At 37.6% G+C, this 24,163-nt stretch overlaps 2 protein-coding genes across 2 annotated transcripts; one reads left to right on the plus strand and one right to left on the minus strand.

The window, feature by feature from the left end:
* Positions 1 to 9: 9 nt before the first annotated feature.
* On the plus strand, positions 10 to 3,830 carry barhl1a (BarH-like homeobox 1a). The gene is made up of 3 exons (XM_056257337.1): positions 10 to 523; positions 1,426 to 1,648; positions 3,105 to 3,830. Exons 1-3 carry the CDS (start codon positions 127 to 129, stop codon positions 3,382 to 3,384), a joined length of 900 nt encoding a protein of 299 aa, XP_056113312.1. The 5' UTR covers positions 10 to 126; the 3' UTR covers positions 3,385 to 3,830.
* Positions 3,831 to 4,870: 1,040 nt separating this feature from the next.
* ddx31 (DEAD (Asp-Glu-Ala-Asp) box polypeptide 31) lies at positions 4,871 to 22,833 on the minus strand. The gene is made up of 20 exons (XM_056257341.1): positions 22,478 to 22,833; positions 22,039 to 22,352; positions 21,873 to 21,948; positions 21,731 to 21,774; positions 21,579 to 21,649; positions 21,242 to 21,306; positions 20,802 to 20,846; positions 20,635 to 20,676; positions 20,471 to 20,535; positions 19,631 to 19,750; positions 19,260 to 19,366; positions 18,677 to 18,891; positions 17,501 to 17,665; positions 15,820 to 15,879; positions 14,733 to 14,783; positions 14,387 to 14,526; positions 13,799 to 13,883; positions 13,208 to 13,319; positions 12,035 to 12,230; positions 4,871 to 5,390 (listed from the first exon to the last, which is right to left on the minus strand). The coding sequence occupies exons 1-20, from the start codon at positions 22,577 to 22,579 to the stop codon at positions 5,249 to 5,251; spliced, it is 2,217 nt and encodes a 738-aa protein (XP_056113316.1). The 5' UTR covers positions 22,580 to 22,833; the 3' UTR covers positions 4,871 to 5,248.
* Positions 22,834 to 24,163: the final 1,330 nt, after the last annotated feature.

Genomic DNA, 24,163 nt, shown 5'->3' on the forward strand with positions numbered 1-24,163 from the left:
GGAAGTCTTTTTCCCCCAGAATTATGATCTGATTTTACCGTTTTGAATCTGCAAATTTTCTCAGCTGCATCACCAAAACAAGTGTCTGAAAGGACAAATGCACATTTGATATTAATTTGACTCGCAATGGAGGTATCACACGGGTCGAGCTTTGGGATCGAGTCTATTCTTTCTCACAGACCTAGCAGTCCGTGTATGTCCAAGGGGGACTGCGGGTCTCCAGCGGAGTTGAGCCCGCGGTCGGACCTGGACAGCGGCTGCTCGTCGCCTCCCTCCCCGAGACGGACCTCAGTAGAAGACGCAGTGCAAAGACACGCTCGCGCTCTCGGACTGGACTCTCCTTTACAAATATCGCAGCAGCCGAGAACAGTCACGTCCTCGTTCTTGATCCGAGACATACTAGCAGACTGCAAACCTCTGGCAGCCTGTGCTCCTTATTCCAGCACTGGACAGTTAGCACAAGATGCTGAAGACTGTATGGACAAACTTCACAGCAATTCGTCCTCGGACAGTGAATACAGGGGTGAGACACTCTAAGCTTGTTTTTCATAAACACATCTTGCAAAGAAATATTGAAGCTAAATATATACTCAAAAGATTCCGAATAGAAACACAATTCAATTTTGTTTTTATTAATATTTCATATTCTTTAGATTATTTCATGGTTTGCTGTTAAAATTAATTGTGAGCTTTTACATATCTAAGAAATCAGGTAAAACATAAGTCTCTTATATATGGCTAAATGATTATGTTTAAAATCAAGATCTAAAATAAGAAAGAGGTTTTTATAAGAGATCACGAAGTAACTACGAATAAATAGGCAGCATTGCTGACACCCGTAAAGAAAAATACTTTCGTATTTCGAAAAATACTTTTTCATACTTTCGTTTTTGTTTCTCGTTGTTCCTCTAACGCAGTTCAATGTAATTAATTGTCAAGGTAAGGTATTTAAATGAGAAATTATCTCCGTTTTGGAGGTCACTTTAGTCGAAATGTCTAATGGTTTCAAAACCAAACAAAATTTCCCTGGTGATAGGCCTACAGATACAATCGAGAGGATCCGTGTGCTCTGATAAAGGTGTTTCATTAAAGAATTTTGGATTTGACCATCTGATGATAAAATGTGTAACCTAAGCGTCTCATAATAGATATCAATCCGCATTTCAGTCTCAAGTTCTCATTGCAGCTCGATTAAGCTGCTTTTTAAGTTATTTCAGTGCAACATTACAACAATATAGGCCTAATATTTTCAACAACAAAAACAGTTTTAGTGCTGTTGAAAATAATGTTAAAATAATTAAACATCAGGAATTGAAGAAATGGGGGAAAGGCAGTAAAACAAACACGCTCATTAAAAAAAAAGAAAAGAAAAAAAAGAAGCGTGTCTGTCAAAATGACAAATGTTGATGGTGTATTTGTTTTCAGTGAAAGACGAGGCTGATCGCGAAATTTCCAGCAGTAGAGACAGCCCCGGCTCCAGGCTGAAGAAGCCTCGTAAAGCCCGCACTGCGTTCACTGATCACCAGCTGGCGCAGCTCGAGCGCAGCTTCGAGCGTCAGAAGTATCTGAGCGTGCAGGACAGGATGGAGCTGGCAGCATCTCTCAGCCTCACTGACACACAGGTCAAAACATGGTACCAGAACCGCAGGTGAACATCTTGTGAAAATCATAGCCTATTTGATTTTTTATTTGATGTTTTTACAGTCAATGATACAGAAGTAGCTTATTAAAGAAGCTGACTATAGAGTCATAATGTGGACTGAAACATTTTAAAAGGTATACATATTGGCCTAAAAGTTTTATAAAAAAATAAAAATAAAAAAAACGAAAGGTTTTATATTTTTGAAATATTATTTATAGCTTTCATTATTATACTGTAAAATAATTGTTTGTTGCTGTCAAATTAAACCACAACGGGGAAAAAAGTTGTGCAAAACTACAACCTCGCACACCATGAGTCCAACACATTTAGTTATAAATAATAAATTATTGCATCGTGTATCAATAATTTAGCTTCCGAGTAGTAATTAAACAATTGCCAAAATTATTAATTATTTATCTGAAATGGCTCTTTGCTGAGTGACAATTTGACGGATGAGTGTTCAACAGGATATTACACGGATTCATCCTCGACGAACAAAACTTTCCATGAATCGGCAAATACTTGTTCACAGTTTACCAATTAACATTCAGAACACTAACTGCATGAAGGCGATGTTGGAATAGGCCAAGTATAGCATATTTGTAATATTTTTAATCATGTTGGTTTAAGACATTTTGGTTAGGCTACAATTAATTTTAAGGTGTCCGTGTTACAGTATAGGCCTATAAATTTAGCCTGTAAAAAAATATTTTCATGATTTGTTATCACGACTTTTTATCTTTTGTCAAATCAACTTATATAATTAATGTGGTTCAGATAGGCAGAACATAATATTTTGAGTTTCAATTTATTAAACCAATCTCCTTTGTTGCATTAACTCAATTGTAAGGCACTTTTTAAATTTAAACCAACATTTTTTTTATAATAATTAACTATCTAGCTACATGTTACTTGTTGGGGTTTGATTTGGGTTAGTTGCATGTAATTATGCATAATTTTTACTTATTACTACAGTAGGGGCAGGCTACTACAAGGACACTGTAAAATAAAGTGTTACCGACATTTTTTTTATTGGGCTACTATTGCTTTAGTAGCAACTTATGGCTACTAAAGTTGCCTTACTAAATATATTCCTTGCACCTTAATTTGTAAACAAGTTTTCCTAGGGTAGGCCTACTTTGCATGACCTGAACAAAACGTTCATAATATCAATTAATGTGAAAAAGTAAAAACCTAAAATACAGACACCTAAGGCTTTGTTTTATGGTTTTAGTGTCACATGACAAAATGGGTTCCTGCAGGTTAGTTAGGCTACTCCACACTTTGATCTGGCTTAGGCCTACATTTCTCCAAAAATATTTTATTATTATTATTGTGCTAAACTACGAGAAAAATTAAATTTTCTCCCCAAGAATTTCGGCCATTTATTGAGAATATTTTAAGAAAACACGAACACTATAATGTAGCCTAAATCAATGAAGCCTATGTTTGTTTCAAACAGAACGAAGTGGAAACGGCAGACCGCAGTTGGGCTGGAGCTGCTCGCGGAAGCAGGGAATTACTCAGCTCTACAGAGAATGTTCCCATCACCATATTTCTACCCACAAAGTTTGGTCTCTAACCTCGACCCGGGACCAGGGTTGTACCTCTACAGAGGGCCGTCCGTGCCTCCCCCACCGGTTCAGCGGCCTCTGGTCCCGAGGATCCTCCTGCACGGTCTTCAGGGCGCCGGAGATCCAGCGTCTCTCTCTGGAGTGATACCGAGACACACGTCGCGATGAACTGATCCAACCTGACAGCAGCTCCAACCTCAGGAACGACAGACAGGGTTGCGCTTGGACAATACCCGTGTAACTGAAAATAGAAACGCGCAATAATAGACTTTTCCAAATGACTCTGACCAAAAGGCGATTGCTAACTATTTATTAAACTTTAACGTGCGAAAGAAGTTATCAGAAAATTATTTGTTGAAGTTCCATCCCTCCATGAACCTCGATCGTGACTGTATTCTGATGAACTTGCTTTTCCCCTAAGAAATTGGGTGGTTTATTTGCACAAAATTATGACGCAAACTAACCAAAATAAACATCATAAAATAATTTAAGTCCATTTCAGTGGAACCATAGGCAATACTGAAAAACTGTGGATTTTTTTTAATCATTCTGCCTAATGTTAAAAATGCATTTTACGAACAAAAATAATAAAACTAAAATGACGGATTAACAAATGTTGTATAGCCTAACTGAAATGTAATTTGTCACCGATTATTGTGATGGTGGTTGTATTGCTGTGCGGCTGTTTAACAAAAAAAAGTTTCCTCAATGAAATTCACAGATCAGCGCAAAACATGGCTCTGCAACCTGTTTAGACATTTAAACTGTTTTTGTGGAAATAGTGTTGTGGTTATGGGTACTTTTCAACCCCAGTTCAACAGACGCCAAAATACTTTTCTAAATAAAAGACTGTGAATTTGTCACATATGACGGGAGTAATTTATTCTTCGATATCATCTTGGTCAAGCAATTATAGTATATTTTTTTGTGGATATATGATGCATAAAGTGGGCTTTAAAAATTAGCAAATATAATATCGAATTTGTATAGGCTAAGTGCATTAGAGCTGCAATGGAACAGAATAGGCCTACCCGACAGCCCGTGAACGCAATAAAAATGTCCAGTTTCCTGCGCTCATATTGCGAAACGCGAATACCACTTTCTCACAACAATCTGCATTTACGTCCACATTTACGTTTTTAATTAACACAAGCATACAAACTACTGCCAATGGAAACCTTTTGTGAGCCCTCTTCACAGGCGCTTCGTAAAGAGCAGTTCACCCACACCGAAATGAGAGTAGGCTAAGTGGTTTGTTGTGTGGGTTTAATTGACCAATAATAATAGGCGTTTCATTATTACAGACCAATCAAATTTTTACAAGAGGCTTTTACCGTAATAAAGCGACCGTGAAACGTAATATTCCAGTCAAATTTCTTTTAGGGCTTGCAGTGAAGACTCGGCCAAAAGACAGCAGCTGGTGACCGGGCGAGACAGACTCAACGCTTGGACAGCTGGTCAGCGTAAGCCTCCATACATATCCAGCCCTATTTACCTGACCAAGCCGAAATTCAAGCCAGGGAAACGATCTAAAAAGCCTTTAACAAAGACTATTTTTACGCGTAGTTCTTGTAACCTTGTGTACAACATGAAAAAGGCATGATTCTGAAAAGAAATTGGGTTCAATAGCCCAAAATCAAATAACAAACACGCATCAAATACAACTCATTTTTATGTAAAATTCAGTCTGTTTTACAACATTTTTATAAAACAGCTTAAGTTGGTGTACATCACATTGCTCAAATAGTCATATTTATGGCACCACATTTTTATAATAAAATTCACTGAGCAATAAAACATTCCAGATGCATTTCACTCCAATAGGCGTATTTTACCATCTGCATCAAAGCTTTTGCATGGAGCAGGTTTTCACACTGCTGCTGACCAGTCGTGCTTTGGTCCAGGTAAAAAATGTCACAGTGTAAAAACACCTGTGAGTTCAACCGTGAGAATCCACCTGCCACGAAGGCTCCGACCTCAGCACTTTCCGGCCGGAAAGAGCATCTCGGATCTCGCTCCTATATCTTCCACTTCATGCAGAGTCCTCTTCCTCTGCTTGACCTTTCTTCTTTTTCCTCTTCTTCATAGACTTGGATTCTCCCTCTATCCCACTGAGATATTCTGAGCGCATTAGGTTTGACACCCGCTCCTTTGATGTGAGTTTCTTGGGAGGCCTGAAAAACATTTAAATGAAGAGCTACTATCACTCTTATTAAAAAGCCGTTCCTCTCAAAATCAAAACAAAACAAATAAACTAACAGCAGAACAATAAACAAGCTCTTGAATTAACAGGAACCGTGTGAATTGCTCTAACCATTTCAAAAGCATTCTGAAGCACAATCTGAGATTTATCCTGTAAAGAGTGGAGGTAGATAAGAATCTGGCTGGCTTGAGTCTGGCTGAACAAATTTCCCACTGTCGTCAATAAAAGGCTCGTAGACAGCAGCGGGGGCCTGATGTAAAACTAGTGACTGTTTATCTAATCAATAACTGTGGAGAATGAAGCGGCGCTTTGCCCCCATGGGGCTGCTTAAGGATCCAATACACACACCTACCTCATGGTGACACACGACACACTCTACCCCCAGGGCTTAGAGCAGCTATGAGACAGCAGTTATTGTTCTTTTGGTCCCCGAGCGCTCTACAGGGACCCCTACAGGCGATAAGCAGGATGTATGCAGACATACACAATGGTGTATATTATATATAGAATGTCACTATATAGTATTTACACTTACAGAAAGACGTGTCATAAATATATGCCTCAGCAGCAGTGCTCCATCAGCTAGGTATCACAGAGTTAAAATCAGAAACCCATCAAAGTTCTCAGAAACAGAGAACGTATAGAGGGAGATCTGCAAGCAGGCCGAGCAACGAACAAAATGGAGTGAAATTAACAAAAGCGCCTGGCCACAAAGTGAATACTGTGGGGAGCAGGGCGAGGGCGAGGGCCGTGAGAGAACGGCGCGAGGCCGGTGGCGTGATTGATAATGAGCGACACCTGCGCGGCGCATCGGTCTCGTATCTCTCACGGAGGAGCGGAAGCATAAAGGAGGAGCGACGACAGTGACAAGAGAGGCCAGGCCTGGACTTGTGTATTTGTTTTATTATGCGTGGCAGCAGTCGTCCGTGAGGGGCTGCTGCCTTCACTTTCGTTTTGTTGTTTGGTTATTTTACGTTATTAAAGTCTTTGAATGCTTGCCAGTTCCCCCCGCCTCCTTCCTATAACAACGAACTTCATTACAAATACAATGCCCATAACTAACACCCTCAAAACTATTCACAGCCAGACTAGGAAGATGGACCAAATAACGACAAAAAGACAATCCTGTGGGACGTCCAGATCTACACACAGGGTTCCCATTCATTCTGACCAATGAGTCTCAATGATTTGTCCATGACTTTATCAGCCATTTATTATCTCTATTTTATAGATATTTTCTACTTTTGTATTTACTAATTGTAATTTTAGCAAAAATAAAAAAGCATATATATATATATGCACTACCGTTCAAAAGTTTGGGGCAGTAAGATTTAAATTTTTTTTCAACAAGGATGCATTAAATTGATCAAAAGTGACAGCGAAGACTATAAAAAACATAGCGCACAACCGCTTTCATCATTGATAAGAAATATTTCTTGAGCAGAAAATCAGCATATTAGAATGATTTCTAAATGGATCATGTGACTGAAGACTGGAGTAATGATGCTAATGAAGCTTTGCCATCACAGGAATATTAAAATGGTTATTTTTAATTGTAATAATATTTCACCTTATTACGGTTTTATATCAAATAATAGCAGCCTTGGTGAGATGCACAATATTATATAAAATGAGCAAATAAAATATATATATAATATATATATAATATATATATATATATTTATATTAACAACATCCTGCAAAAACAAAAAATAGAATTAAACCCTCAGAAGGATTGATGCGTGTGTATTTTTGGTTGCCTGTAATGGCCTCTCTTCTGTGTATCAGAGGTCTTTGTTGTTCAGTCACGAGTCCATAAATGTGTGTGTGTTTATATTGGTGTGATCTGCTCATTAGAGAAATCTTGTCTGGACATGGACAGTGTATACCACAGCCAGCTGTAATGAAGTCTCTCCTGACAGGACGGCTAGACTCGACTGAGACCGTAAGGCACAGCGCAGCACAACACAGCAATGTCACACACATGCACACAATTAGGCTGGGAATGGTAAATGTTAATAGGGCCAAAGCACTGACCAGTTAAGTTGCATCGACATAGTGCAGCATGAATATTCTATATGGAGTGATGGCTGGTTAATATAGATGTCAGCTGTCAGCTACGACGGCTGATAAGTTCATTACGGGTGTTGTCTGTTGTCTGGGCAGTGGAGAGAGAGTGTGAGATGCGTTTGGGCTGCTCTGGGGGCAGCTCCTGTGGGACTGACCTATTGTCCCGCTCCATGGGTTTCATTCACAGGTCCTGCCGAGGTCACCCTGCCAATTACTAGTGGTTAGACACAAGCTTCTCCCTATAGTGTCTGAGCCAGCATGTGGCACAAGTCAAAACTCAGCACTACCATAAAGAAGTGCACATGTACAAATGAAGCCATACAACAATGACTTCACATAAAATTGTGAAATTACAAAATGGATGAAATAAGCAGGGCTTAATTGAGGGAGCAACTGGCACCCAATCAAGGTTTTTTTTTTTAAGTTGACAAATTAAAGATTCGCTTGATAGATATGTTTTTAACAGTCACTGCTGTTTATTGTGATGACAGGATGTTTTAGTTTATAGACTACATCGATTTAAGTTAGTTAAACTAGGTAGTTTTTGGAGCAGATTGAATATAAATTTGTGCCATGTTTGGACCTCATAAATGAAATAACCAATAATATTTGTTTTTATCATATTGAAATGATTATTTATAAACCATATTTCCCATTGTGTATATACTATAAACCATATTTGAATTTATAAATGTTAACAAATTATTAAACAATCTTATTCATCATTATATTCATCAGTATCAATTCTAATTATTACAAAAATCAAACAAGCAAGAAAAACTATTTTAACATTCAGATATGTAGTTGTATAAATGGAATAACGGTTTTCTAATTTTATTATTGGTTATTGGGAGTATGTATCCTTATTTACCGGCTTATATAGGTCTCAAGATTCTAAAGTACAGTATATCACAGAAAGAGTTGGCAGTTTTTTTTATTTATTGAACATACCTGATAAATGACTGGTGGTTCAGTGAGGGAGCCAGCTGTGAAACAGTAACGGCTCTGAATGATTCACTGACACTGATGGAGTGAGTCTGACTTCAAACGGCCCACGAGCGGAGCAAGCGAGTTTGGAGCCATTTTGTGAATTTTGAGTCATTTATTCATGACTCGAACATTGTAACTCAAGCTGTGTTTGTAGTTGTGTAAAGGAAACTCTGGTGCGTGCTCTAATTAAATTTTCGTGAAATACTTTCCCGACTGTCTCGATTTGAAATTTCTGATGTACGTTTTCTCTCCAAAAATTTAAATAATAGCCTAAAGACCTGAAAGGATTTTTACCCTAATAGTTTTACATATTGAGAATGTTCACAGTGCCCTTCCGCAACAGAATACGTTTTTCTGTAAAGAACGACTATTGGGACTCTGTTTTCCAATTAAATAAAATGGCGCTACTCAATTAAATTTAATGTGTCACTAACCTTTGAGTTAAGCAACTTTAACATCAGTTTTACCAAACTGTACCTGACACCCCCTTCACAGCACAGAGACGGCACGTAGGGGCTTTTGAGCCTTTATCTCAAAGGCACACCGAAGAACAGAAGGTGGGATGAAAGGCAGGGAAGTAAAATACAGCAGAATACACTGACAATAACAGAAATGACAGTTTTGGTCTGACAAGAGAACTGTGATCATTGCATGCGCGGGTCAGCTATGAAATGCATGCTAAACCCTAAAGGAGAGCCCTGTATGTGAATAAATATTCTTTATTTAAAGTCCCCCTGTGGTGAAAATCAAGTTTTTAATGTTGTTTATAAGTCTATATGGTTATGAGTACCATATAGTAAATATATATATATATATATATATATATATATATATATATATATATATATATATATATATATATATATATATATATATATATATATATATAATATGGTTTAAGACAAACCATGTACAAATTCATAAGTCAACACCATTGCTGATTATTATTTTTTTTTTAAACTGCATAAGGACAGTCTCAAAAAAGTGGTTTGAAATCGCTGGTGTTTCTGACGTCACAAACTACCTTGTAACCAATCACGTCAAAGTGTGGATCGAGGTGGGGCTAATTAGCATATTCATAGAACCGCGTATACTAAATGAGGCAAGGGTGTAGAGTTACATTCAAGCTATTTTAAGGCATGAAGAATTTTTGTTTCCCAGGAAAAAAACATTTAAATATGTAATTTTGGTGATCATAGAGTTTTAAGGGATACAATTATTGACTACAGGGGGACTTTAAACATACACAACTGCACACGGATATAGAGCTCCTCCTCACTAAGTGATAGTAATGACGTTCAGGATGGTGTTTGGCTCTGGCTCAGTTTAATTAAGTGCCCTGCGGAGAATCTGACCACACACGGATGCACAAAGGTAGGCCTTTACCGACACATACACGCTCGAGGGCTAGTCCGGACATGGCCTTTGCTAACCAGAACCCACGCTTGCAGCACCACATTCAATCCTATGGGAAATGACCACTAATAACCCTGCAGTGTCAAGCATGAGCCAAACCTCATATTAATGCCTAACAACCATACTGTGATGTACTGGCTGTATCATCGGTACATAGTCCTCACCTCACCATAATCCTCACCATCAGATTCACAAATTACACCTACTTACACCAAAGACTGCTATCAGATTCAGTAAATCAGACCCGAATATAGTATGCATTGAAAGCAACAAAAACAGCTCTTTATAGAGGATGTCATATTCAATATGTTTTGGAAATAACACTGCAAGGGCGTCACAGCATAAAGGAAGTCGAGGGAAAACGAGAGGGGCGAGCGTATCAAAGGTGAAAGGTAAAACGTACAGCTGGTAAAGGCAGGACTTGACTAGTCCTCTTTGACCCTGAAGAGCTCTGCTACAGTGAAACACTTGCAGCTGCCAAGAGTGTGTGTGTGTGAGCTGTGGGCTTTTCTCCAGCGCAGCCGTGCTGGAAATTTTCAGAGCAGCCTTTACAGGACACTTACAGTAAAACATTATCCTACAAAATGGCTCGAAGGCATTTCTCTTCTCTTTTCTTTAAGAAGTGACACTAGATAAGTGGGTGAATGTTATAGCCAAAAAGGATATTGGTGGTTTCTCATATGTGTTTTGCTTAACACAAGCTTTATAGTCTTGCTAAAAAAAATTCAAAACTACTGGTACTTCGATGCCTTGTCGATATTAGAATAAATAAATTCAACAATTCCTTTTCACTCTCTACAGCATAAGCAGTACCATGTCTACAGACTCAGAATTGAGTTTTGCAGTGGCTGTGTTTTGAGTTCTCATTTTGATTTGAGAGAAGCAGATCAAGCATTTGTTTCTTTGTTGTTTATTCATTTAAAAGGACTGTGGCGAGGACGAGCAGAAGCATAAAGGAGGAGCGACGACAGTGAAGATTGAGAGAGGACAGGCCTGGATTTGTTTTTTATTTGTTTTATTATATGTGACAGCAGTCGTCCGTGAGGGGCTGCTGTCTTTTACTTTCGTTTTGTTGTTTGTTTATTTTATTTATTAAAGTTGTTGAATGTTTGCCGGTTCCCGCCTCCTCCTTCCCACAACATTTAACCTCGTTACAAGGACATTACTTGGAAAAAGCTAATACCTAGACTACATGCCATTGCTTTAATTCAATGTTGTTAGTACTTAATAGATAAATGTAGCTTTCATGACAGTCATAAGTTAAATAATGAGCTATATTCCCAATTCTATATAGAATTATGCACTTTTGGCCTAAAATAGGATACACTAATGTTCAAAAGTTGATCAGCAAGATTTTTTTTTCATGTTCACCAAGGCTGCATTATTTTGATAAAAAATACAGCAAAAAATTGTAATATTGTAAAAGAAGAAAAAAATAAACGATTACAATTAAAAATATTTGTTTTCTATTTTAATAACTTTTAAAATGGAATTTATTCCTGTGATGGCAAAGCTGAATTTTCAGCATCATTACTTCAGTCTTCAGTGTCAAATGATCCTTCAGAAATCATTCTAATATGCTGATTTGGTGCTCAGGAAACATTTATTATTATTATCAATGTTGAAAACAGCTGTACTGCTTAATGTTTATGTAGAAACCGTGATACAATTTTTTTTCTCCCAAGATTCTTTGATGAACAAAGTTCAAAAGAACAGCATGCATTTAAAAAAGAAATCTTTTGTAACATATTAAATGTGTCTTTACTGTAACCTTTGATCAATTTAATGCATCCTTGGTGGAAGTATTAATTTTGATAAAAGTATATATTTTTGTACTGACCCCTAACTTTCGAACTGTAGTGTACATGAGATTTGAGTTAAACAGAACACCTCCCTTTAATTAATAATAATTTATAAGTGAAATAAAACAGTGAAAAAAAAGACTGTTAAAGAGCTCACAAATATGAAATATTATGTGGGGAAAATATGAAAATGTTACGGAAGCCACAGAGAAAAATGTACCATCAAACAGAACACGGCTAAATTTATCTAAAAGAAGAACTAGATCATATTATGGGGCACCGCAAACTGTTTGACAGATTCATAAATTACTGTCCAATTTCTAAAAACTTGCAGTACCTCTTTGCTTTGTCTTTGCCCTTCTTGGAGTCTTTGCTGTTGGTAGGATTAGTGGTTATGGAGCTGCCCAGCCCCTGGGGTGCGTCCCTCAGGCCAAAGCTCTTAGCGGCGTGGCCCAGGTGCAGGTTGCGGATGTGGAAGACGTGTTTCAGACTGGAGGGGTATGTGGTGTATGCTCTTAGGAAAGACTGCAGTGCTACAGGACCCAAATAATAAGGGGGCATTTAGAGCACAGGTAGCAGACATTTCCAAGCACTTAAATGGTTTTACTTGCAATAAAGGACTCATTTTAACACCAATTTAGACCCTGTGTACACCTGGTATTAAGATAAGTTTTGGTCGATCGGATCATAAGTGGATGATGCTGAATACAGGTGTAAACGGGGTCTATAACTTTTTGAGCTTGTCCACTTTCGACCACTTCCATAGGTAGTCGAAAACGCATTTGATCAGATTGCTTTCATAGTGTAAACGCTCATGTGGTCGAAACAGAAACAAAAGACCGCCTACTCTCCTCCTTCTGACCTAATGCGTAAACATTATGGGAAGTGCTCTAGCCAGACAGGATTTAAACTTTGTCAGCTGAAGACCCAAGTTTGGTTTGAAGACGAAAAATGTATCAAGCACAATGTTCTCTCACCATTCCTGATTTCTAACACACACTCACGACGTTCTGCGTGGTCTTGTGGCTGTCAGAGCAGAAACTAAAGCTGCTGATCTCTGTATGTTTTTTGGCAGTGTCTCCGGTCGCAATCATATGTAAATTCCATGAGCTTATTTCGTCCGGGGGAAAAAAAACACCATACATAGTACTTGTGATCCGATCGACCAAAACGCATCTTAAAAACAGGGCCTTAAGGCTAATGATATTCCTTAATTATAATGAATTATTAATTACATTATTATTTTTTTGTTCATAAATAAAACATTTTTATTTAATATTTTATTGTTGTTGTATTATTATTAAAACATTTAATTGTTCATTTTATTAAATACAAATCACAATTGCAATAAAGGAATATTATTGATGAATAATTATGATATAGAGGTTAAATCATTGTCAAATATTTTACATTTCTTCTAGGTAATGAAATGTAGCTGGGCTGCAAAGCTGTAGAACAAAATATCAGTTTAACACAATAACCCTGCATGATAATTAGTTTTTCATCTTACCGCTCTTCGCAGTTTGCAGAGACTCATTATTGGCATGAACATAATTCTCAAAGTCAGTCTGTAAAACGGTGGCTCTCTCTCGCACCTCCTGCTCAAAAGCAGCGGCTGATCTCTGCAGTCATGTACAAAGAGGCACACATCAAAGATAAACAACAGAAGGAAAAAAAATCACATTTTATTACATTAAAAGCCAATAAAAAAACAAGAGCAACATAAATGTGTTTGGTTATACACACTAATGACATCGCCCCTCCCCATCAATGACCTTTGACCCTCAAATGAGGCTGCTAACAAGGGGGGTGGCATGAGTGAGGATTACAACCAGCTGATTGGTGCTGGGAGGGAAAAGGACATTAAATCAGGATTAGGACTGACTGAGCGCTGGCAGAAACATTCGCTTATTGTTGTCAGAAGGCTCTCATTGTCGAGAGAGGGGAAAAAAAGAGATAAAGAGAAAGCCATTCTTCACCCACAGCTGTTCTCTAGACATGCATTTTCAACAACATGTGATCTTCAACCAAGTTAGGAAAGTAATACTAGTTTTGCAAGGGTCAGGATCACCGTTTTTAAGGTTTAGATGTCAGAAGTTACCTTACTGTCCCATTTCCCTCTGCCTTTGAAGCGCTCATCCTTTATCAAAGTGGCCAAGATGTCCACCATCTTCATCTCTGACAAACTGAGGGAGAGAGAAGCCAAAAGGTTTAGATGCATATTATAAAAGAAAATATTTATCAATGGGGGGAAAGAATTGCACCAACATATTCCAGACTGTGAGTTTCCTACTTTAGATAGTTCAGCTCAACATATTGAGCTTTGCTAATGCTACCAAACTCCTTCCGCTCATCCTTTAGTACTGTAGACTGTAATGTGAGCCAAATATGATAGTGCTTGTGCCAGCAGAACAGATTCATTCTGCTCTCATGCAGAGAGACTGAGAGTGTGTTTTCTCTCCACACTGGCTTCCAGTGCCGAGATCAGCATAGAGTCATCAGTCCAGCTCTTGACTGTTATATTGTGGGCTTTGGAACAGAGACAAGACCATGTTTGACCATCTTTTATCACAAAGTCAGGGACTGGACACATCAGACAGGACCTGCCCCACAGTCCCCTACTGCTGTGTCGGAGTTCATCGAAAAATGATCAGTAAATCTGATATAGATGAGACGCCAGTCAGCACACCTGATGTTGTGATTGGCCAGCACATCCACAAAAGCAGTCTCAGAGGGGGTGAGGAACAGCAGGCTGCTGCCCTGAGCTCCAATTCGTGCCGTCCGGCCCACGCGATGAACATACTCCGCAGCGGAAACGGGAGGGTTGTACTGCAAAACAAAAGAAGATATTCATTTAGAAGAACTGGAAATTTGAATTAAGTTCAATTCTAGAAATGTTTGTTTGTTTGTAACGCAATGCCAGCTTCGGTGGCTATTTTCATGGCGAGAAATTCTAGTAGCAAAACTGGCTAAATTGTTTGTTGTACACTGGTGATTATGCAAATGACAAGATTTTACACATGAAGAAATCTAACCTGTATAATCCACGTAACCTGAGGCAGATCCAATCCACGTGCAGCCACATCCTAGAGGGAAAGTAAACAACAAAAACACATTTAGATATTAATCTAATTAATCTATTTAACCATTACCTCAAAGCATCTTGTTAGTCTAGAAAAAACTCAATAGGGAAATGTGGAACCGGTGTTATTAACTATTGAATAATTAAAATAAAGTTGAAGTTAAAAACAAATATTAGATGAAAAAAAAAATTACAAAAATTGTGATTCACTCTACTGAATTTACTGTATTAAAGCCCCTATACTGTGACGTCATTTAGAATAAAATCAGGTTTAAAATCAACCTGATTTTAAATCAAGTTAGTTTGGTGTTCATTTTAGGAGTTTCAAACACCTTGCCAAAGCGAAGTTCGCTCCAGCTGGTAAACACCTTCAAACTACCATTGGTCTGTGGTGATTATGTAGTACAGTAGGTAGGTGTGCTCTGTTCTTTGATGTGGAAATCTTATCCGGTTAATTTTTTCTGTTCAGTCCGTCATAGTAAAAACATGAACACACTGGAGAGCTGCTTTATAGTAAAAAGTAACTGAAGATGTAATTTGAACTGAAAGAGACACCTCATTTGAACATTACTCAATCTTATCTCCAACACTCAACCTCAACTAGCCTAAACCCTAAGTTGGGGTGTCTGGAGTCTATAGCTCTAGAGCTGATACAGATGGATCCAACACAATGCCATGCCAGGCTGTCAGCAGGAATAGGAGCAGTCATTTACTTCAGGAGCCTTTCTGCAAAGTGACAAGATGGAGGAAAAGGAGGTGGACGGAGGGAGATGCACACACCTGCACTTAAAACCTTTGTATATCAAATAACCGATTATATCTACATTATATCAATGCATCAATGAGGGATAATTGTGGGATTGCAGATGTCACAAAGAAAGAAGGGCAGTTAGATGTGTGGAGGGAATAATAATAATAATGTATTCCTAGAAACTGTGCAGGTTGGTCCTCAAGTATGCACACACCTGGTTGGGAATCACTGCTTTAGATTGCAGTCAAAGTCAGTTACCATACAAATGGCATGAAACTAAATGACTTACCGTACACAGTAAAATTCCAGTTTTACACTGAGAGAACTCCTGGAACATCTCAGTGCGTTCCTGAAGGGAGAGAAACAGACAAGTTAAAAAAATAAAAAAATAAATATAAAAAAGGGTATAAAAGAGAAACACGAGCTTAATTTGTTGTATGAGACATTATCACAGCAAAATATGTATCTGCACTTGTCTCAGAACAAAAGATGAGGTGGAAACACAGATAAGAGCCCAACTTAAAATGGGATATCCGACAGACCCTCTCTTTTTCAGCATGGAGCACAATCTGTTGTGTGCTGGAACAGCTGCCCGTCTCCTGCAGTTCGTCTCATCGGAGGAGACGTCCAGAGCTCAGCCTGTGCTGTCCCATTACCAAACCCATCCATAACACTCTACAGGCCAGCACCACACCCAGACCTGCTCTCCCATACATCTGACCAAGAGACTCCCGAGTCCCCTGCCCTACCAGTGCCATATGGGCGACCTACGGCAGCTCCATTTGTGTGGGGGTGAGGGTGCAGGCTGGACAGTGGCAGGATGCAGTTCCCCTGACACTGCCACAGGGCACCGACTGTGGCTGTTGCCTGAACGCCAGCTGGCAGAGTGCCAGCAGACCCCACTGTTCAACCAGACCATGATGGTTTAACCCAGTGTCATATGCTGCTAGTGCTTCTGGATGCTTTTAAGAGACATTGTCATTTAAAAGAAAAGGAAAGTAAAATCGGAATATTTAATTGCTAACTGAATAACAAAACTGAGGCAATATACTGTCCAAGCAATGCTTCTACTAGCCTTCAATGTATAAAAATGCAAAATAATTTATTTTTGTATTTAAACATTAAATATAAAACTGTTTGGAGGTCAATGCCTTTCCAGAATGACCAAGACTCTTCCAGTTGTTCTTGATTCATGGATGATTTAAAAAAAAAAATCTTAAAGTGATTGGACTCACAAAAAGCAATTTCTACCCAATAACATATTTTAGTGCTTTGCATAACTAGAAACATGTATATTCATTATAAAAATGTACATTCATTTAAGATTTTATTACTTTGCAGGCCTAAATATCACACTTTGAAAATTCACTGATATTTTCAAGTTTTTCATGACCGTGGGGACCCTGATATATTCACAGAAAACTAAAAATACTTTCTACTGATATACATTAAAGAGAATATATTATGGAAAATAGTATCTACTATACCGTTCAAAATTTCTATTTCAAATAAATGCTGTTCCTTTAAACTTTCTATTCATCAAAGAATCCTGATAAAACATGTATATTTCCACAAAAATATTAAGCAGCACAACTGTTTTCAGCATTATTAATAATAAGAAGAAATGTTTCTGGATCAGTAAATCAGAATGATTTCTGAAGAATAGTGAAGAAATTTAAAAAAATAACTGAAATGAAAGAACAGAAATTATGTAGTGGCCAAAAATACATTAAATCAGAACCAATTTAAAGGTGTTCAGAATTGTTCATCATTTCACATGCAAAACAGTTAGTCACTTACAATAACCAATTTTTTACATACGTAAAGTCAAGAGTTAAAGACAAAGCAGCAAAAACTAACAGTATAACTGTAAGTGTCCTATGCGGGAGTTAATGGTCTAATACACTTGGGTGAGAATTAGCCTCTTTAAAACCCATAGCTGTTTTCTGGATTGGCACATGTCGTCTCACCTCCTGTCTCATGCTGCCGTGGAGCCTGTAGAAGTTGAGGTATGAGGTACGTTTGGTTGATGTGGTGCTGGGATTCTCACAGAGGACTGCAGTGAAGAGAGTGAGCAGGAACTCTACAGCCTCACAGCTGGATATGAAAACGATCAGCTTCTGCCGCTGCTCAAACTATGTACAAAAACACAGCAACATACATAAGTCCAGAGTCAGCAAGGTATGCATCTAATGTGCAATGTTACGAGCAAATGACTTTCTTGGTTACTGTAAACTCTAGCAGTAATAACATAGTTGGTTATCAGTTAAAATAGCTGAGAATTAAGACATTTTGGTAATTACACAAACACTACTGTTCAAATGTTTGGGGTCAGTAAAATAAGAAAAAAAAAGAATACTTTCATTGAGCAAAGATGCAGAGATCAAAAGTGAGAGTAAAGATATTTATAATGTTAAAAAGATTTGGATTTCAACTAAATGCTGTTCTTTTTAACTTTCTATTCATCAAAGAATCCTGTAAAAAGATTCCAAAAACATTAAGCAATATCAATATTTTTAATATGAATAAGAAATGATTCTTGAGCATCAAATCAGCATATTAGAGTAAATGGTAAATGGACTGCATTTATACAGCGCTTTCAGACACAATGGCCACCAAAGCGCTTTACACATTGCCTCACATTCACCCATTCACTCACTCATTCATACACCGACGGCGGTGTCAGCCATGCAAGGCGCAAGAGTAATTTCTGAAGGATCATGTGACACAGTAGATATAGTATTCTGTATTTTTGATCAGATAAATGCAGCCTTGTTTATCATAAGAGACTTCTTTCAAAAACATAAACAGTATTGTATATTAGTAGGTAGCATAGTTTTTTTTAAATGTCTTGTCAGTATCTGAGGCCATCTTCATGGCAAAAACGGAGTTACAAAAATACAAAAGTTGCATAAGTACAATAAAACAGCAATTATACAAGATGTTTTACTTTTAAATATGTAGTGTATATTAGAAGGACAAATAACTATATATAAAGGGATCATCTAAAACAGCTCCAGCTTTCTTCACAACTTTGGCAGATTATAAAACGTTTGAATGATTCACATTAGTCAAACTGAAATGACACGAGGTGATCTACAGCATAACACATTTATGTTATGGTTTTAACATATGGTGTGCTCTACCTTGCATTTGGTCAGAATAAAGGCAGCCAAGCAGACCAGGTGGAGTTTGCTGGGCACCACCACCACATGCTGCTGCAGTCTCTCAGGAACCGCGTAACTGTCTGACAGAGCCTGAGGGGCCGCCTGGGGACACGCTTCAACTGTCTCCCCACTCCCCTCTGACACATGGATACTCACAGGCTCCTTCATACTGATACTGGCTAATCGGGACAGTCCTGGAAATGCAGAGAACAGGGTCAAAGTACATACATAGATAGTCACCAAAAATGCTTTTATGATCAAAAATGTTGTAAGAGTAAGACGTTTTTGTGACGTAGTGCTGCCTAAAACTGAAGGGTGCTATAAGAGGCTCAAAAACGTTCAGTTTTCATTGGGATAAAGAGCCTGTTTTCTCACGCCAAGCAGAGAGAGACTGGACCTGAGAACCAACAACTCCTGTCAGCTCCCAGTCTGCTTCCACTAGAGTAAAGCAAGTATGGTACCTCCCACAGTCTAAAGTGAGCGCTTACGCCATTGTCTCACTTTATAGCCAGACACACTCTCTCATTATGTGACAGTGATAGTGAGCGGACGCTGAGCTTACCCTCGGTGAGTGTGGCTGAAAGCAGCACATTCTGTCTGGCAAGTCCAGTGGCGTTCAGAGCATTCAGAATCAGAGTCAGATCTTTCTCAAAGCCCAAATCCAGAGTCCTTCAGTACAGAACACATATAATGGTAAAATCCACATCATACTGATACACCTGCAAAATAGGCTGCAAGAACTAATCGATACAATTAGGGATGCATGAAAATGAAAATTCTGAGCCGAAATCGAAAATGTATAGCCAAATAAAGTATAGTCCAACAAGCCTATTACTATCGGAGCATGTAAGCACAGCGCAGCGGGGAGCGGACCAGTGAACTTGTTTAAAGCACATAATGTCATTCTCGGTTCAAATCAGCAAACACACTGACCTGTCGGCTTCATCCAGAATGAGCCAGTGCACAGCACTGAAAGCTATACTAAGAGTGTTCTTGATGTGGTCCACCAGTCGGCCTGGGGTCGAGATCAGAACATTAATGCCCTTCCTCAGTCTGAAGTCAACACAGAGACAAGCGCAGACTGAAGTGACATTGCAGAATGAAATACACACTACCGTTCAAAAGTTGTGTTAGGTCGGTAAGACTTTAATCTTTTTAAAAGAAGTCTCTTATGCTCACTATGGCTGCATTTATTTGATCAAAAACACAGCAGAAATAGTTATATTGTGAAATATTATTACAATTTGAATGAACTGTTTTCTATTTTAATATATTTAAAAATGTAATTTATTCATTTAAGAATCATGTGACACTGAAGACTGGAGTAATGGCTGCCGAAATGACAAAGCTGAATTTTCAACATCATTACTCCAGTCTTCAGTGTCACATGATCCTTCAGGAATCATTCTAACATGATGATTTGCTGCTCAAGAAACATTTCTTAAGTTATTATCAATGTTGAAAACAGTTGTGCTGATGGGATACATTTGTTTTCAGGATTATTTCATGAATAGAAAGTTCATAAGAACAGCTTTTATGAGAAATATAAATATTTTGTAACATTATAAATGTTTTTGCTGTCACTTTTGATCAATTCACTGCATATTTGCTGACTAAAATTATTAATTTCTTTAAAAAAAAGAAATCATACTAACTTTTGAACGGAAGTGTATTTGCAGTAAAGTTGAAATCTATTGAAAATGCATTCATAATAATGATATAATGAACTCTCTCAGACGATGCATTTTGTGTGTGTTTGTGTTTTTTTTTAACCTGGCTTTTTCTGCTTTCCTTTTTTCTCCTCCCATCAGAACTCCTGGCACGATCCAGGTGAAAGGCTGAAAGGAATAAGTACATTGAGTGAAGATTAATTTGATTTACATCAACTCAATTACGTCAATACAGCATTTTAATTTAGCGAAAATACAAATTCTCACTTTTAGAAGCTTCTGAAACATCTGAAAGCTCTGCAGGGCAAGCTGAGGGACAACCAGAGACAGATTCATGTTGGAAGGCAATAAAAAAGGGTATATAACAAGAGGAAATATATAAGTGTTCATCCACAAGACAAATGTTGGTGGTTTTGTATTAATTAATACAATACCTCTCTGGTTGGAACAATCACAACAGCTAAAGGCCCATCTGATCTCTGAAAAAGTACATTAAGCTTAATTTATAATATAAAAGAAGTTGTTGTACATGACTACAAATACATTATTAATGGTGCATAATCTATTTTATTGGTAACATGTTCAATCTGACTCTAATTTTGCCAATTTATTTGAATGTATATTGTGTACTTTTCTAACTTTCATGTATTTCTAGTATTGTACGTTATGTGTGTGATGTACAATGTTGAATGTATGACTGCTATGAATAACCCCAATTTCTCCACACAGGATCAATAAATGACATGTCTTTTTCAAAATAAACAAATGTATTAATTTCAGCCAACTATAATAAAACATAAATTAAGAATGATTATGTGATCAGTCAGTAAAGTCCTGATGTTGAGTGTGCTGTTTTAGACATTCGTTGACTCGCCTTCACTTTAGGTTGCATCGCTTGTAAGAACTGAACCACTGGAATTCCATATGCCAATGTTTTTCCTGTACAAGGCATATAAATAATCACATCTTTTAAAAAATAATTTTCTGATTTTGTGTTCTTCTAACTCTGTATATCATCTAACTTAAACCCTTTTGTGATTACTATTTTTTACAGCGCCAAGAAATAACACAACTGTCGAGTTAGTACTGCATGTAGGATTGTTGTAAATGGCATGACTCATGAACTGATCATTATTGGTGTATTTATTGCATTTAATTTAGTAATTTTAATATAAAAAACTCATTAACACGAAAGAGGCCAGAAATCCCACCTGATCCAGTCTGTGAGCGCACGACTGCATCTTTACCAGATATCAGCACTGGTATGGTTTGTTTCTGGACACTGGACACACAGATGAAAATGGGAAAAATGACAAGAGGCAGAGGAGGAGGACAATACAACGATGAGATGAAGCTTCAGTACCTCGTCATACTGGTCACATTCAACACCTTATGGAGCGTTGCCACCTGTGAAATTGTTTAGATGAGAAGAAGGTATAAGACTAAAGATAGGATAAGCATTTCAGTTGAGACATTTGTTAGGAGATATTGAAGTTTGTTCTTACCAGATGAGGATGTAGATTTAGTTCTTCAAATGTGTTGCTGGTGAAGACTTTCTCCTTTACTAGATTTACAGCAGGACTGAAAGGAGAGAAAAAAAAATGGCATGGAAAGGTCAATATTGAGAAAGACCTGAGTCCATTTACACAAGCTCAAATGTGTTGCATCTACCTGAGGACATCAGGGATCTCTGGGTTGTTTCTGAAGAGAGACGATGTCTTGATAAATGGTCTGCCATGGTCTCCATGCTCTTCGGGAGCTTTCTTTGGAAATGTTTTCACCTTTGATGGCGACTTTGCTGCAATGATTTCACTATGGTCTCCGTTCTCCTCTGTGTATCTATTACTCCTCCGAGAGGGGCTTTTGGGGGTTTGCAGCTTTTGCTTGTGTGTGTGCTGTTGACCAGTTTGATTAATCTTCCTCTGTTTGGAGGCGCTGCTCTCTTGGGGCTCAAAGACAGCCTTCCTCTTTGATTCTAGCTTTTTCTGTAACATCAATACAGACAGTACAGCACTTCACTTCACAATCAGGCTGAAAATAAACTTGTGTGTAAAGCAGAGTACATCAGTGAGTGATGAAAATGAAAACAGAAGGTGCAGGACTGACTCACCTGTGCCCATTTCTCTGCTGATGTCAGATGACTTCGGTCTGTCTTTCTGTGAAACGTTACGGGATCTGAGGAGATGTTGAGCATTAGCATGTCCTCAGCCATGTCAGTAAGCAGGAGACTTTTTAAGACGTGGTGTAGTACCTAAATAACTATTCTAAATCCTCACAGATACCCGACTTCTTCCAAAATGCTAAATGGAGTATTATCCTTCGTTTGAATAGCAGAGATGTCAGTTCCAAGCTAAACGCGAGTGACGTTAACTAGTAAACACTAAATAACAGAACATAAACAGCTGTACATCTACAGAGTAAAGTTTCACACGTGTTTTCCACCGTCCACTACAACGTGAGGAGATTTCCGGGTAGTGACGTTACCAAAATAAAAGTCCCGCTGCATTACGCAGGTTAACAGTCTATGGTTAAAGCAATGGTTTTCAACTAGTTGACTGTCCATCACAATATTTGATGCCTTTCATATATGCTATAATATTTCGTCCGGTATGTTCTGCTGTAAAAATGACAAAGCTGCTGGTTTTCAAACTTTTTTTTATTAATAGAAATAAATAATTAACCACAAGAGCTGTTTTCTTAAACTAAAATTTTGTTAAATTTGTTTTGATTAAAAAAATATCAGAAAACCTTTTTTTACATAAAGGTTGTTTAGGAACAATTCATTAATATATTTATTTCAAATATATATATTTCAAATATTCGGTTTACACATTGTCTATTTTAGCATTTTAATTCATATAACTTAATATAAATCCTTTTAAGTCATCCTGCTGCCCCCTTAGAAGTTTTGCTGAGGACTCCTGTTTGAAACCACTGTTTAAAATATTATAAGAAACACCTCCTATCTTAAACCTCTACCATAATTATCCTTATTTAAATTCTTGTATTGTTTTCTCTTTTCTCTACTTTTCTTCATAGTTACTTTCTTCTATTACTGTAGCTTACTTTTAATTAATACAGAGTGTTAGGAAAATACTTGCCTGTTTCCTGTTAAAACTTCCATTTTGATTTTGACCCTGGACCACAAAACCAGTCAAAACCAGTCAATTTCTTAAAATTGAGATTTATTGAGATTATCTGAAATCTGAATAAATAAGCTTTCCATTGATGTATATTTTTTTAGGATAGGACAATATTTGGCAGATATATAGCTATTTGAAAATCTTGAATCTGAGGGTGCAAAAAAAAAAGTGAAAATTGAGAAAATCGCCTTTAAAGTTGTCCATTTATGAACACAATTTGCTGCATCCACTCACAAAAATATATATTTTTATATATTTATGGTGGGAAATTTACAAAATATATTCATGGAATATGATCTTTACTTAATATCCTAATGATTTTTGGCATAAAAGAAAAATCGATAATTTTGACCCATACAATGTATCGTTGGCTGTTGCCACAAATATACCCGTGCTACTTGTGACTGGTTTTGTGGTCAAGGGTCACAATTGTGAACTATGTGCTATTTGCAAAAGACAAGACGTGTTACAGTGTATGTCTGTGTAAATTTTACAATGTAAAGATGTGCTGTTAAGTGTGATTCATCTGCACATTATGTAAAGCTAAAATGTGAATCTTTCTAGCAATCTTTGTTTAGAGAATAAAAAGATTAGGGTGCTACAGAACCAGAGAGAGCTCAGGGAATACTTTCTCATTTAGACGCATTTCATTT

This window comes from Rhinichthys klamathensis, unplaced genomic scaffold (genome assembly GCF_029890125.1).
Source record: "Rhinichthys klamathensis goyatoka isolate OS25496 unplaced genomic scaffold, OSU_Roscu_1.1 h1tg000137l_1, whole genome shotgun sequence".
NCBI lineage: Eukaryota > Metazoa > Chordata > Actinopteri > Cypriniformes > Leuciscidae > Rhinichthys > Rhinichthys klamathensis.

Bases quoted from the DNA above. Each gene is read 5' to 3' on its own strand.
- barhl1a (XM_056257337.1), top strand. From the start codon at position 127: ATGGAGGTATCACACGGGTCGAGCTTTGGGATCGAGTCTATTCTTTCT. The intron at 524-1,425 runs GTGAGACACTCT...ATTTGTTTTCAG, and splicing joins CTCGGACAGTGAATACAGGG to TGAAAGACGAGGCTGATCGC. The intron at 1,649-3,104 runs GTGAACATCTTG...TGTTTCAAACAG, and splicing joins ACATGGTACCAGAACCGCAG to AACGAAGTGGAAACGGCAGA.
- ddx31 (XM_056257341.1), bottom strand. From the start codon at position 22,579: ATGGCTGAGGACATGCTAATGCTCAACATCTCCTCAGATCCCGTAACG. The intron at 22,353-22,477 runs GTGAGTCAGTCC...TTGATGTTACAG, and splicing joins CAGCAGAGAAATGGGCACAG to AAAAAGCTAGAATCAAAGAG. The intron at 21,949-22,038 runs GTAGATGCAACA...CTCTCCTTTCAG, and splicing joins GAGATCCCTGATGTCCTCAG to TCCTGCTGTAAATCTAGTAA.